At 43.3% G+C, this 16,151-nt stretch overlaps 1 protein-coding gene across 1 annotated transcript in view; it reads left to right on the forward strand.

Moving 5' to 3' along the window:
- Positions 1-16,151, forward strand: part of LOC147661214 (neuropilin and tolloid-like protein 1) — a gene marked incomplete at its 3' end in the record, with an annotated part of 310,411 nt that overhangs the window by 31,363 nt on the left and 262,897 nt on the right. Inside the window, exon 3 of the mRNA XM_086951234.1 lies at positions 3,302-3,439. Coding sequence (XP_086807360.1) covers positions 3,302-3,439 — 138 coding nt within the window. The remainder of the gene's footprint in view (positions 1-3,301; positions 3,440-16,151) is intronic.

The following is a 16,151-nucleotide window of genomic DNA, read 5'->3' on the forward strand; positions in this document are numbered from 1 at the left end:
GGGTGGGAGGAGCTTGGCATAAGCTCCATTTGCTTGACCACATTAATATAACTGCACGCATGTCAGTGGGCTGCTGCCCATTTCCTGCCCTTATTCTTGTGGCTTGAACTAGTATGGGTGTGCTGATGCGTAGGGTCAGCAGCCCTGCCCACCTCAAAGGTGAGGCTTTTGGCATGGAGCCATATCCTGATTTCCTTCTGGTGAGCTTCTTACATTTGAGCTATGAGATTCAAGATGCACAATTGAACCACCTGGAGGGTGGGAGAATCTTGGAAGAGCAAAATAGGGACCATCCACTGTCAGATAGCCACCTCTCTGCCAGGGTAATCTCCTTCGAGACTACCCCCACCATCCATGACAGAAAGCCATCCCTGGTGGTGAGTCGAGGTGCTACTTGTAGGGACGATGACTTTGAGGGAGCCACTTTTCTTTTTCCAAAAGCTCAAACAGAACGAAAAAACAATATATGCCCAGCACAACATGCCAAATGTGGCCTGTCAAGGCAGTTTGTACCAGAGAGCATGGAGTCAAGGTCTTGCACCCCCACAAGAAATTAGGCCAAAGGGACATTCGCTTAAAGGCACAACAGTGGAAACCCCCAGCTGGAAATAGACACAAGGATTTCAGATCAATTGGACCCCACACTTGTGCAGCAAATCACAAAATTGCCGAACTGATGCTCCACATGACTCAAAACTGGTTCCAGGGCCAAGACAGCCTTGCTAACAAAGTCATATCCAAGAAGAAGTCCAGGAGTAGAACACAGTCAAGGCAAAAACCAGGAGCTATGAGCATACCTGAGTGGGAGGGTGATGATATTGAAGGAGTCTGATGACACCCAGCTGCTGTACCAACAGGACTTTGCCAAGCCCTGCCTCCTCCTAACACTGATAGGCCCGCTCTTGACCTGGCCTTAGCCCCAGCCGAAACCCAGGAACCTCCAACATTTGTCCCGCGCAGTGGGAGTCCTTGGAGCACCTTAGAGCATAGTGATCAAGTCAGCCTCACCTCTCTCCTGGCAGGTGTGGGAAGCATAGTCCCCACAGCATCACCTTCTCTCCCCACGAAGTGGGAGACCTTGCAGCACTTATGAGCACAATGATCCGGGCAGCTCCTCTTCTCTCCTGGCAGGTGTGGGACTCATAGTCCCCACGTTGTCTCCTTCTCTCCCCTGTCTAATCTGCAGTGATGGGTCCAATAGTTACAAGGATATTTTATACATTTTGGTGACCCACACATCATGGAAGGGCACCCTAGGTGAAAACAATGCCTCCGGATACAAATTGTGTCTGTGGGAACCGCCAAGGCAAGTAGACGTTGTTCATGTGTCGACTGTGTGGGGGCTGTCATATCATGTAGCAGTACTAGTCATTTAGGGAGGCACACAATCATGTCTAGTGCATTACTGATACTATGGCCTACCTGTGACCAGTACTGTAGGAGGCCAGGGCGGTTGAAAAAGATATGACGTGTCAAAGCCCGAGTTCCCACACCTCCAAAAGATCAAGTGCTGCAATGCCCCAATTGTGAGAAGATTGTGTGGAGTCTGGTTCCAGTCCTGTTGGGATTTAAAGAGGCTGAAATTCATCCTGGATTCTCCCACCCCACTTAGTCCATATCTTTTAAATTGTCTGCCCATTCATCAGACTCAGGTGACCACAAAAGACCCTGCTATTTTGCAAATAACTGCAGGAGAGGTTTTGAGTGTAGGTGATGTACTAACAATTTACAAAAACCCAACATTACCCCTTCAAGTGGGATTTTATACTCTTTGACACAACTCACCCTATTAACCCAGTCAATCGGGCATACCCGGGTGTCGAAGCTTCCAATTATTAATCGACAGCAGACCTAAATCTATAAATAGATGAGTGGCAAAGACAACAGCTTTTAACACCAACAGCACCTCTGCTATAAGGCGATCAGCATATGTGCTTCTGCCCCACCTCAGCACAGAAGCGCACACTCCCACTGACTTTGCCTTTCTTTTTGTTCCAACTCCTTGCTTATAATTAATGCCACTAGAATTATGTGGCAGGGAGTAACACTAGCGAAAGGGTTGATTCATTCTTTCCAGCAAGAAAAGGCAAATTACGAGGCATAACGCAGCACATTCCATGGCAGCAATATTCTGTAATGTTGTCTTTTTAACAAATATCAAAACTTTCAGGGGGAAAGCTTCATTTGTACCAGCATAATACTGAGTACACAATTTAAAATTAGCCATTAAAGGTCCTAAAATGTCTGCCGCTATGCTGCACCAGATATGGCACTTTCAAAGTAACTTTTGAACCATATAAGGCCAATTGTTGTTGAAATCAGCACAATATGCATCAGGTGGTGGGTGACGTGGCAACTGCAGGTCATATGTATGTGAAAAATATCACGTCTGCAGAACTGCATAATCCAATGGTCCTTCTCACTGAGAACTTGAAATATAGGTAACCATCCTTGGCAAATACCTGTCTTCTACGATTCCTGATTGGCAGTGCCGACCTCAGCAGTTCACGACGGTGCTGATTTAATTTACCCCAACACATATCATTAGAACATTTGCTGTCATTTGTTTCTTAGATTTTCTATCTATCGTGTTTTTACTCTTTGAAACCCCGTCCCAAAGCAAACGCCTATATATTTAAAAATGATAGACTTTGCCTTTTTCCACTTGCTCAGTAGTTGTCTTGTTATTTTAGGTGATGTGAATATTAATACGACGCTGTCATTTGCGCAGAGCCAGTACACAATAAACTCAGGAGCAATGTTGTTTAGACTTAGTATGGCTCATTTTTGGTATCCTATCCCTCAGATGCCAATCACAGTAGAGACCTTGACCATTGCCCGTGTCACTCAGTAATGAATCTTACCGGTAAGTAACCGGGCATTGCAGCTGCAGTCACATGACGCAGATTGGTTGAAAAGTAAAAAAAAAATGCAAGGTCAGGACTAAGTCTAGTAAGCTTTATATGAGGAAATAGGATATGTCAGTAGAGCTATATACTTTGGAATTCTGTGTCTTCTATAATATATATATATATATATATATATATATATATATATATATATATATATATATATATATATATATATATATATATATATATATATATATATATATATATATATATATACATATATATATTTATTGTCCTAAATGAGCCTAGATGTGATTTTAAGTATAATGATTTTATTTTTTTGAATTTTAAATGCAATTTGTATATATTCTACCATGATTTTTTTCAATCGAAAAAAGATGAACTTGTCTTAACCTGTTTCCGAGTATGACAGAATCATTTTTCTCTAGAAAAACAGACCCCTACAGAAGGACAGAAAACAGTGGACTGTGGCGCGTGGACGAAAAACGCAGATGGAGGAATTTTCACTTCTCCCAATTATCCCAGCAAGTACCCTCCTGACACCGAATGCATCTACATTATAGAAGGTGAATAACCAATAATGCCGGAGCGCGTGGATTAATTGACTTGCACATAAATAATAGATGTCCACTTAAACAGAAAGTGCTGCAGCGAAAAGTACAGTAGAATAGGGCTGGGAGGTGGGCTGCAGTAATGTGTGAGGGAGACACTGGTGTGAAATATGGCCGCATTCCTTACTGCGTCGACGTGCAGTCCCCAGTCCCTTCTCATATGAGAGTGAATAATTGTATTGATTAAGTTCCATAAAATCAATTCATTTAATTCATATTCACCGTTAGGCCGGCTTAACTGTTGGTATGACCTCAGCGGCCCATTTGCAATTCTCAGAGGGTGTTGATTAACAGACCATCAAATCTGAGCTGGGTATATTAACAAAGTAACGGATGTATCGTTTATCTCTGTAAACATATCAAGATTCCAATTTGTAATCTCCCAAGGTTAACTGTCAGCCATATTTGAATTCGCTCTGTCATGCATTCTGCTCGCACGTTCTTTAGTAAATGTCATGTTTTTGGCACTGCACACATTTTATCAAAGTATTGAACAGTACAAGATGGTGGATTATGAGTTTGAGCTATGAGTAACATTTTGTTGGATTATGCAAAATTGTTGAATTTGGTTGGATTTTTTTTTTACTCACATTGCGATATCGTTTGAAAATTGAACAGGAGGCTATGCCTCGTGTTCAAAAGTAATGTGTTGACAAGGACAAGGTGACAGGTTGAGGAGACAATATCTCTTGCAAGAAATTTTCAGCTTGAACCAGGAACCAGTTGAAAATATAAGTGGAATTTTGTTGAGGATAAATGCACATAATTGCACAAAATTCCCATATTAAGAAATTAGAGAACTCCATTGGCATTGTAGACATTTCACAGTGGCCAATTTCTAATCAAACTTAATTACAAGCTTATATTTGGATTAGTTATTGCCAGATGTTCACACATAGATTTAATCTAGATATTCCAAATATTATTAGAGTCTAATTTAATTCCTATGGAGTTCGAAAAGCAGGTTAGTTTGATTGACACACTATTATTTAACTGGTGGTCGTCAGAGGTTAAGTCACATAGTGGAAAATACTAAGGCCCTCTGTATACAACACAAATTGAAGAACTTGAACCTGTTTGTTGAACTCGTGGGTTCTAATTATTCAGGTATGGTGGATGTTATTATTATATCCATAACTGAATGTGCGAATAATGATCACTTGCATGTATCTCCACTAGTAGGAGGTGACCCGTATTGAGTTATTTGGTAGTATCAAATTTGTGTTATAGACACTGAGTAATGTAGTGTCACAGAATTTCTGTATACATTTTCAGTAATCTCCAGGAGTGAGTCCAGCTTTTCATTTTCCCAGTTCTTACCTCACCAATATAAACAGGCACATGAAAAGTTAGATCCTCTTCTAGCTGTGGGAAGGTGTAAGTGGGTCGCCCTCTCTATTACAATCAGTGTATAAACTTAAAAACTCAGAAGAGTTAACAAAGAACAGAGACATTGACAGTGGGCATTCTGACTATGTGGCGATGAACCAGAACTACGGTCTGGTACAAAGTAGAGTCAGAGTCAACGTAATGAAGATGCCTGGTACCTAATCAATTACTACACAATCAAATGATGGATGGAATGCTGAATGAATCATACATTCACCCCCAGTCAAGAGATCTTGGTTAAATCCAAAATCCGTCTATCATATGTTCTTTTTGCATTTGGTACCTAACCCATCATCACTTTTATCCTCTTCCTTATTCGAGTCAGGGCCAGACTGGGAACCTAAAGCAACCTTGACAATTTTGTAGGACTGCCACCCTCTCCCCCGTTGGAGGGAGGTGCAGGTGCAAGTGTAAAGCACTGCTGCTTTTGTTACAGGGGGCCGATATTGCAGCAACGCTGCAAAACCGAACCCCAGTAACAACAAAAAACGTCCCTCACTACTACAAATCGGGCCCCCACCTTTGCAGCGTCCTGGGAAACCATACAATGCCTGCTACAGCCAGTCCAGCTGTGGTCCCAGTCCTTCCAACACCAATATGTACCAGGCAGGATAGTAGATTAATAATTGATCACACAGAACCAAACAATGCAGACCTATCGTGGGAGATTTATTTTCAGTGCAGCAATGCAAACTTAGGCATTAGCTGTGCCCAAAACTTCCTCAGCACATGAGGATCAGCAACTTGAGTCTCATAATACAAATGGATGTGTTCAGGAAAAACTCAGGCGATAGCCCCATGATTTCTCCTATCTGGAATACCTATACTCTAAACCAAAAGGTTTGTGTTGGACTTGGCCCTTTGGACAGGGTCATCCCAGGACTTTTTTCCTTCCTCCTGTATTTTTTCTGACCTGTTGGTTGTTTTATGTCTCTGGGTACTTTTTCACTGCTGATCAGTGCTAAAGTGCATATGCTCTCTTTTGTAAATTGTTGTAATGGATTAGTGACTCCATGATTGGCTATTTGATTTACTTGTCAGACCCTAGCACAGTGCACCATGGGTGCCCAGTACCTGTAAGGCAAATGCTGCTGGTGGGCTTGCAGCACTGGTTGTGCCACCCACAGACGCAGCTTGTAAAATATAGTTTAGGCCTGCCATTTGCAGAGCCTGTGTGCAGTCTGGGACAGCAATGTTGACTTGGCAAGTGCACCCACTTGCCAGTCCCTAAACCTTCCCTTTTCTACATGTTAGTCACCCCTATAGGCAGGGTGCATTTTATGTGAAAGGTAGGACATGCCCTGGTGTTTGTGGCGTGTCCTGATAGTGAATTATAGCCAATTTAGTTTTTTACTATTACAAGTGTTTGTACATCTAATAGTCGAAGTCGTATGTTGGTTAAATTGATCTAAATGTATGCTGCGCACTAGTAATTTTATGACACTCTGGATTGTTTACTTTTGAATTGGGTAACTTTCAATATTTCCTAAAAATGTTTTTCTTGGAAAGAAAATATTTTCGATTTGATTTGACTAGATGAACGTGGATCACCACAGCCTACTCACAGTCCGACAAAATTATCAGTTTAATCCAGTTACTGCGAATGGACAAAGAAGGCTGTCTAGCCTTGACATCTGTTCCAAAAGAAACAAAGACGTTTAAATATAAATATTATATATGGTTCAACTATATGTTAACTGTGTTGTATGTTGGAACAACGCATGCCTTCACCAAGCATGCTGTTACCCAACAGTCTTTACAATGAATGCGTCTTTAACATACATTCCTTTACCACGCATATCATTACAATAGCATGCCTTAGGGAAAGCTTTGAACCTAGAAGCGGTATCATTTGCTATTCCTGCTCCATTCTGCGGAACAGTAGGTAAAGCGTTGGACATTAAAGTCCAAAGCGACTTTCCCTAAGCCATGCCGCTGAACAATATGCATGGTAAACACGCATTTGTTGTACCGCCTGCGTTGTAACAGCAGTACGTGATTGACGCCTCATTGTAAATGCTGTTTCCCTGCAAACTGCAGCACCCATGGTATGGGCTCATTCAAATGCCTCAATAAGAGGCTTCATCGCTTGAGGAAGGGGACTGAAAAGCTTGTTAAAGCAAATTCCAGTCTCAGTTTTAGCAAAACGAGAGAAATAGGGGAAGCACTACGGCATAAGGAAAGCACCATAGCAGTGTTCTTCTCAATACATGGCACTGATCTCCCTGTAGCGGGACTGCAGCATTTGCCACCAGAATAACAACTTTTTCAAGAGGAATTTACAAGTATTCTCACAGAGTCCCTTTGATAGCACCATTCCTAAAGGGTCCTGGAAACAGCAACAAATCTTAAGCTGGCATCAGAGTATGTACCATGGGATGTGCAAGCACAAGGCTCCTCAAAATATTGAAAGCTAAAGGTTCATCTTGCACATCTGTGGTCAGGGCTCCCTACAGTCCTAGAGGGCTGCCAACTGAACTCTTAGTGTGGAGACAGTAAGTCCAAGAAGAAACCCCAACCGTAAGAAAAATCAGAAACTTGTTAGGATCATGGCACATGGAATGTAAGAAAGAGTATAAGCGAAAAGTCAAAAGCGACTCAATGGGGGGCATATGTCCACAGGGTGAAGGGTCTACTCAAATGTTGGATGGGACGTGACACCTCGGCAGGTTATAGATGCCTGCATTTCAGTTTCCAGACAATCAGACACATGATCATAAGCAGCAAGGTGGATCTTTGACAAATGTATCCCTTCCGGGTTTTGCTGATCGTTGTTTTCTGTCAGTGCTGGGTGCCGATTGTGGAGTTTGTGGCAGGTCCAGTATTTATGGGAACTACTCCCTTTTCCGCATGATGCAATTTCCACGTGCCTGCTTATAGTGTAGGTGTTTGCTTACTATAGATGTCATCCATTGCGTATGCACAGCTAGTGAGTTGCATCGTCTCCTGCTGTGGTGGATTGTCTCTGCCCAGGCCAGGGAGCCATGCCTTCTCATCACCATGAAGAAAATGAAAACCTATGTACAAGAAGGAAGGATGAACATTGAAGAAGGAGATGGGCATAACAGGATGTGTCAGGCGAGGACAATCCTCTTGTATCATTGCCGTGGGGGGCGAGTGAAGCTGTATTTGAATAGGTAATTATTTCAGGAGGCAGCGAATTGCCTGAACCAGGGGTGGGTTGCTCTTGTGACAAAATGGCTTAGTCGAGGGATGAAATGGTAACACTCTGCTTTGCTTTGTCTTTCCATTATTCATAGTTGCAAGGGTCAGAGTGAATCCCATTATGTTTCTCAGCAATAGCTACTCATTTGCAGCAATTTTAATTAATTTATATTCTTGTAAATGTTTATAAGATTGCACAAGTGCATTCCATTTCCTCATACAATAATTGAATGATGAAGAGATTCAGAGGAGTTTTCAAGGGTCTTGATTATACATGTTCTGAGATTGGTTCGACCTTGGGTGAATTTCTCAGAGACTAGAGATTTGCATAACATTTTAGTTCGGTGTTAATGTAACTTATATACAGTTCTTCAGCTTGCAGTGTTTCTCCTTTCATAAATTATGTAATGTTACTGTAATTTATAAAGCGCACATGCACCGCACGGTCTCTAGGAGTTTTGCAGGATTCTATGCAAAACCACACTTATTTAACTTGAAATTTTATTAAAAGTACAATAATAACAATTAAGCACATACTACTTCAGGTAAAGTGAACATGAGAGAAAAACATACAGGACAAATAATAAAAATGGAAAATAATCCATCACAGTTTTCAGCTATCCATCATTCGAAGCGTTACTGGAATGTGCACAGAGCCTTGGTCCCTTCTCAATACCGACGCACACTCACCTGTAGGACGTCTCAGTTCTCAAAAAGATGTTTTAAGACTAAACTGCCCCATAGGCCCATCAAGCCCATTTACTGCCAGCTTATTCACCTGATTGCTTTTCATATTCACTCTGCTCCTTTCAGAGAAAAAACGAGGCCTCTGAAGGTTATATAATTACCTCTGTTGCTGAGACAAGGAGGAACAAACTGGTGTAAGACTTCTCACTGTGGGGCTCTCACACGCGGGTAGTCCCTTTGTTAAGAGCAAATTTGCATCCTTGTTCTAAACGTGTGTTTCTGTGGTACCTGAAAATATGTGTTGTTCCTTCCTCTCTTTTGTGGTTTATACGTCAGCCATATTCTGCATGTGAATTTGTAACTTTTACTACCAGGTCTGTACTCATGTCTTCCATTTCCCGTGTCTGCATTTCTGATTTCTTTCCTAGTGCCTTTGTGGTCACAGTGTATGGGTTCCAAGAACAAGTGCTTTAGTTTTTTTTCTCCAGGAATAAATCACTCAGAGTCTCCCTGTCCTCCGTCTACTTGTCTGGGTGCACCCTTTCGTTGTGCCACCCCGTTACATTCCCTCACTGTTCCACCTTCTACTTGCACAAGAGTCTCACTGTCCATGTTCTTCTCTGGTCTAGTGCCTCTTTCATGGTTTCTTGTTATGAGAATGGCCTCCTGTCTCGAGACTATATGTCTCCTTTCACTCTGTACGTCTTCCTGTCTCACTTGTTTTATTGTCAATGTTTTCGTGGAAATTGTCTATGTCTCCACGTCCTTGTGCCTGTGTGTTTGTGTCTCTCTATGCCTGTGTCTCCTGTTTTCTATGCCAACGTGTGTGTCTCTACTTCTCATTGTGTGTGTCCCAGCACACTCATACTTACACAATCGTTGGGATGTATTGTCAATGGCTACATTTTTGTTTTATGTTTCAAGTGACGTGTCAATGTGTTTTGTTCTCATGCTCTGCAACAGGTTTTCACAGGCTCTGAATCAGTACCTTGTGCTCTCAATGCTACTGTCTATATCTTATGTTCCTAATCTCTACCTCTCTCTTTTCCATTGGATATGTCTACTTGTTCTCTGGTTTTCTTGTCCCATTGTTTCCTGATTTCTCACTTTTAGGACTTCTCCTTGTCCTGTTGATTGCCATTGCCACTGTAAACCTGAGTCCTGATATGTCCCCGTAGCTCGTTGTCTACACATATCCCAAATTCCTCATGCACCACAGTGGCATCCCAAATTCCTTAATCTTCTGAGTCTGTCTCCCTGGTCTAATGTTTTTCTTTGTAACTCACAGTGCATGTGACCGTGCCTCTCTATGTCTTTATCTCCTACCTCTTGCTTCTATATTGCCCATCTCGTTATGGCCATAATGTCCTCCTGTCCTTGGCTTGCTTTTCTTTGTCCTTGGATTCTAGCCCCCTTGTATTTGTCTCCCTATCCATGTGCCCCCTTCCCATGTTTTCATCTTCCTTTATTCTTATTGGTATCTCTTTTCCCAAATGTCTCCCCTAGCCATTTTACCTACCCCAAAATCTTAGCAAGCGTGCGTCTTTACATTCCAGTATTTTCCTATCTGACAGTCTCCCCAAATTCAATATCTGCCCTTTCTCCAAGTCCAAAAATTCCTCTTACAGACTCTGCCTTTCCAGGTGCCCCCTTCTCATACTCTCTTCCCATCCCGCTGCCTATTTTTACTGCTGCTTCTCTATCCCTCTGTCTTGCTTTCTCACAGGTTATGGACAGCTTTAAAAATATTTCGGGGTGCTACAGCGCCAATTTCACCATTTACAGCTCCCTCGGGTGCGCATCTCTCTCCCCGACCAATGTCCACGAGCAGGAAGGGGAAGAACTTCCTGCTCAGTGGACACCAATATGAGAGCAGCTCCAGGATTGGTGGGAGCAGGCTAACCCAGCACTCAATTTTAGGCTGGGGGCCTGTGCCAGCAATTCCCAGCTGTTTCACAGTCATGGGATGGCTGGGTTTACAATGTGCATGTTGGGCTGGCTGTAGCAATACATCCAGCCAACCCGACATGAGCACTTCAGGGGCAGCTGTAATCCTAAAATTGGAGGATTCATCCCTGCTCTCACACTGCAGTGTTTAAGTAAAATGACATCAAAGTGACATTTCACTTATCTGTGTGTGCTTGCTGCCCTCGCAGCAGACAGGGTGACGCCCCTCCACTCAAACAGAGGAGCTGCACCTGGTTATGCATTTCACTGCCTCCCTGTGCCACTGCCTTCCTCTTGTACTGTTTCTCTGTCCTTCGAAGCCCATGTGCAAATGCCACCTGTCATGGTGTTTCACTCTCAAAATGTCTCATTTTTGTCTTTTCTGTATTATCATAATCACCCTATAGATGGCATACAAAGTGCACTTGCCTCCAATCACCATTCTCCACCCTCTCATAGAGACACCTGAGTCAGATTTGGTCTTCACAGTGTGTACTTTTATTAGATTACATTTCTGGGCAATTACTCCATTGGCCTCTCTTATTTATTGTAAAAATATTTAAAATTACTTTGCTTATCAACACCACAGCATTTAAATAAACCTCAAAATTATACATTGTCATTATATTTACAACCTGCTCTCCAAGGGGCCTTTTTGCTTGACATTCGGGCTGTGCCAGCAGGCCACAACCAAGATAGCCTGCTCTCCTTAAGTTGGCCGCCCTCCGGTCAACAGAGCCGCAGGTAAATAATCTGCCACCACTTGTGACAACCAACGGCTTCCAGGGTAGAGCTAGAGAATCCAGAGCCAACAGCAGGTCATCCCCAAATGTCTTGCCAGCCCGGAGCCCCTGATGATTTCCAAGACCTGTTCTGGGGTCAAAAAATGGCACCGACTAAAGGAGTCCCTGTCATTCCTCTTGAGTACGCCCCAACGTGACTTAGGCTAAATAAAGGATCGGGCGCGAATAAGGGGTGGTGATCAATGCTCCCTTAAAGGTGAGTACGCTGCAAAAAACATTAGGTTAAGATATAAAAAGATCGGGCACAAAAGGTAATTTCCTGCCGCCAGCGAACCGGCAATCTTCGTATTTACCTCCTCAGAGTGCCCGTGAACCATTTCATAACAATTCTTGACTCGATCACTCACGCCCACTCACCGCTCTAGATCCACAACGTCGATCGCTCTGATCACCACCATGAATGCCACACACGAACCGCACTCTTTGATCGCTCTGATCACCACCATGAGTTCCACACACGACCCGCACTCTTCGATCGCTCTGATCACCACCATAAGCGCCGCAAACGACCGGCACTCAAACCACAGAGCCCCCTGGGCATCCCCCATAAAGAAAATATGAGCCTACAATCGCATGAAATTATATGATCCTCCCCCGAAAAGCACAGTGTGAGGCCCGCTCACCTGCTCCTAGAATCGCCTGGACTCGTTCAAGTCCGACATGCCGCACTCGGTCCCAGCAGGAACTTCTGATGCGACCTCCGACCCCGGGCAGGAGAGTGGACAAAAGGGTGCGAGTCTACTGGCTCTCTGCCTTATCAAGCCTCGCGCCAGCCTTAATTGCTTCCGGGGTCAGCCTCCCTTCTTCCTGACGCACTTCTGGCTTGAAGGTTGGTATCCCCTTCCGGGTCATGTGACCCGGAAGGTATCCCTACACTGTCCGGCTCTTTGTTGCCACTAAAGTCGCCACTCCCCTTAGGTGGGGTGGCGCCCTTCACTGTCTGTGTTATCCTGTTCACTTTCTCTATTTTCTTACCCCAGCGTCTGTATTTTTCCCGCTCATATTTTCATATATACGTGTGCCTGTGCTTCTCTTCACCAATATTTATATTGATATCCTAATGCTCATATCCATGTTGCAGAGTCCATGCATCTCTATCACAGTGTGCATATTTACCGGTCCCATTTCCTGTGGTTCTTTCTCTCAGTTCCCAATTTCCATATCACAGCACCCTTTTCTCCCAGCCTAGTGTCACTGTTTCTCTGTCCTACTAATACTTTCCCTATGTCCCTCTCTCACAGTGTCCTAGTGTTGGTGTTATCCTCTGCAGTGACCATATTGCCTATCTTGCTGTTGATGTTTAGCCTATTCCAGATTTTTTGAAAACAGGCTTTGGGAACATCCAGTCAGAGTGAGAGTGGTTGTGGTGACGAAAGTGGTAAGAAGTTCATTTACTGTGCATTTGATAGTGGGTGTCAGTGCCTCTATGTGCAGGGTGGTTGCTGAAAGTTGTGTGTGCTGATCAAGTAGAGGTGGATGTGTGCTGGTGTGGTATGGTATATGTGAGCATTTCTTGGTGCAGATACCCCTGGGTGTAGATGCAGTATAGGTGTCAGTGGGTGCTGGTAGTACCGGGTGGCCATGCATGCTGCTCTGGGAGTAGTGTTGGTGTCCTTAGGTGAGGATGCTATTCAGGTGGCAAAAGTATTTTTCCCTACAGATACCAGTGAGTGTGACTTTGTGTGACGCAGGGCATAGATGTGATACTGGTACCACTGTGAATGGAAGGTGTGCGGTTGCCACTGTGGACACATTTCAGATGTTAGTATATTGAAAAGTTACTGTGCTTCAGACACTATGCAAGTTCTAGTGAGGGCAGACCAATTCAGATACAAGTGGCTTTGAGTTCAGTGGAAGTCGCTAGGAATTTCGGTTGAAGCAGTTGGGCAGATTAACAACATTTGGAGGTGATGCACAAGCATTCATTATCTGACTTATTTTGTAGTCCTGGTCATGACACTCAAATGCCGCATCTTGGAATCACTGCCATAGAGAGACGTCTATTTTTAGTGCTTTCCAGAATAAAATTGGTCTGCTGTTTTCTGGAGGGCTGAAGATGTTCCTGATAATGATGTCCCACCCTTATGTGTTGAGCTAAAGATGGATATGGTGATAAGTGGACATACGTGGAGCGGTGGATTTGATTATAGGTTTTCTTTGTATATTATAGGATGAAGATAGACCGGAAAGGGTTGTCAGTATCTGTGACGTGACCGTAGTTATTTTTTTAACTGAACTTGAGGGAAGGGGATGGATTTATGTACGAAGGGTAGTGAGGGTTGTTCTGGTTGAGAAGCTATTATGGGAGTGTGAAGGGATGAAGGAGGATGTGCCTGGAATTGCAATGATAAATGGAATTTCAAGAGGGAGTATAGTGAAGAGAGAGATGAAATAAACACTTTGAGGAAATCAAAATGCATTATTATGTCTAAATATATAGACTGTTGACAGGCTTTACCAGAATAGAAGAGGAAAATGATGGCAATGCTTGGAGTGAGGAAGAGAAATTACAAGATTGTGATGTGTGGAGAGCATGCTTGAGAGTGGAATGAGATAAGGTCATTTTTTGGAGTATGGAGAAAACTATGCAGAATTATGTTCTGTATGGGGGAGGTGGTGACAGGTTGTGGTTGCTTTGGTGAGCTAAGCTAAGGTGGAGTTGTGAGATGGTGTAGTGTGTGGGTCTGAATGAATGATGTGAGTATTTGGGGTAAGGTGTGAGATACCTTCATATTGATGGACAGTTTATTGACAAAGGGATGATTTGTAAGAGTTCAGTTATGAATATTTGTGGCAGATATTGAGTGATTGTGGGAATCTTGAGTGAAGGAGGGAAGTGATAAATGGGAGGCATGTGAAGAACGGTGAAGAATGGGAATTGTGGTTATTACTATGAATGTGACTGGATGCATGACATTTGTTGTGGATTGGTAGGGGGATGGTATGACATCTATTGTGCATTGAGAAGGGATGAGGAATCTAGCTAGTGGCTCATCAGGGTAGTAAGGAGCAGTGGTTGCGAGGTAGAAATGAGAAGTCATTGTGAGCTAGAAATGTGTGTGAGCCATTGATAATGTAGTGGAAGGACAGATTGGTAAGGAAAGGAGTTGTGTGAGTTGGGAGGGGAGATTTGCATGGAATTGTTTCAGAGAGGATGTGAGTGATTTGTGGGACATCATATTTAGTCTAGCAAGAGTTTTGAGAAAGGGAAGAAATGTCAGTAGTGAGGTGATTTCCATTCTACATATCTCGGAAACAACGAAGGCCTGGAGCTGGCAAATATCACAAGGTCACTAGGGGTTATGTGCATGGGAAATAGAGTATTCAGGGAGGGTGTGGTTTGGGTATTAGAAGTGTAAAGTGTTGAAGTTGGTGTGGGAGGATGGGTGCAGAAGTTTTAGGGCGCGCCAGGTACTCAGTGTGAGATTAAGAGGGAAGTGTAGTAATGTTTGTGGGAATCATTTGGCAGGATTGTGATGAGATTATGAGGGCATTAAGAGTTTGTTTGTTGGCAGTGTTGGTGTGTCATGTGTAGGATGAGCTATTCAAGAATGAAAGTAAGTACAGAGAACTTGGTTACTTGCTAGACTGTGCTGTGTGTTCTGAAGATGGATCAGCAGTGGGGTTATTTCTGACAGACAGGCTGATGACGATACAAGTATTTTCAAGTGTAGCGCAAAGCAGAGTTAGATGACAAGGATGAGCAGATTGTCTAGGTTGTTCTGTTATTGAAGAGAATGGCCATTTCACAAGAAGAGTTGGGGGGGTTGAATCTAGTAGCAAGGTTGTAGTGTAGAGGTAGTATTCATCTTATTGTGAGGGAGTACCTGCGTGAAAGCTGCAGGATTGTGAGGTAGGACGTTGTTCAGTGTCGGATGTAGAGTTAACCTATATTAGATTGGCAAGTAAAATGTAAGAATTATCTGAGGGCATAATTTGTAGCACTTAGGTAGAAGAAGAACAGGGGATCCTGAAGTGATGAAAAGAATTGGGAGGGAGATGGGTAAGTGGCAGGAGAATTAATTGAACTTAATTGAGTTTAGAGTTTGTCAGAATGAAGTCCTGTGTGAGTTGGTGTTTGCAACTGTTATAAATCGGATTTCTAGTTGGCTGAGGTATGCATCCAGGTCAGGCAGGAACCACCAATCTAGTCAGGGTAAGCTAGATACACGCTAAAAGATAACTTCTGAACAAAACAAGACCAAAACAACAAAAATACAATATATAAAAGTTGAGATATTTAATTTTAACAGAATAAACGCAATAAAGCGCTTAGAAGCAAGTAGCACTAAAAAGGTTACTTTAGGTTATGCTGGACCAGGGCAGAGTCAAAGTTCGGGCCAACCATGATGGCGTACCTGCCAGCTATTGGACCCACGCATGCACTGTTGATCTAAGCACCTTTCCTGGTCACAAACTGCTCAATGTGTCAATGTTGAGGCCTGCAGGTACAGGATGTATCAATATTCTCCATGCTGTGAAGGCAATGCATCAGTTCTGGAGACGGGAGCCAGATTCAAGAGGCTTTCTGCGATGTGCCGGATTCTGCCATGCAGTTCAGGGGATGCGTTGATCTCACCAAGCTGCTGCAGCCGCAATACAGTGTCCGATGTGTCAATCTCTGGAGGCAAAATGCTGGTTCTGATGCAATAATTTTCACTCCCGCAACCAGGTGA

This window comes from Lissotriton vulgaris, unplaced genomic scaffold (assembly GCF_964263255.1).
Source record: "Lissotriton vulgaris unplaced genomic scaffold, aLisVul1.2 SCAFFOLD_2154, whole genome shotgun sequence".
In the NCBI taxonomy this organism is placed as follows: Eukaryota; Metazoa; Chordata; class Amphibia; order Caudata; family Salamandridae; genus Lissotriton; species Lissotriton vulgaris.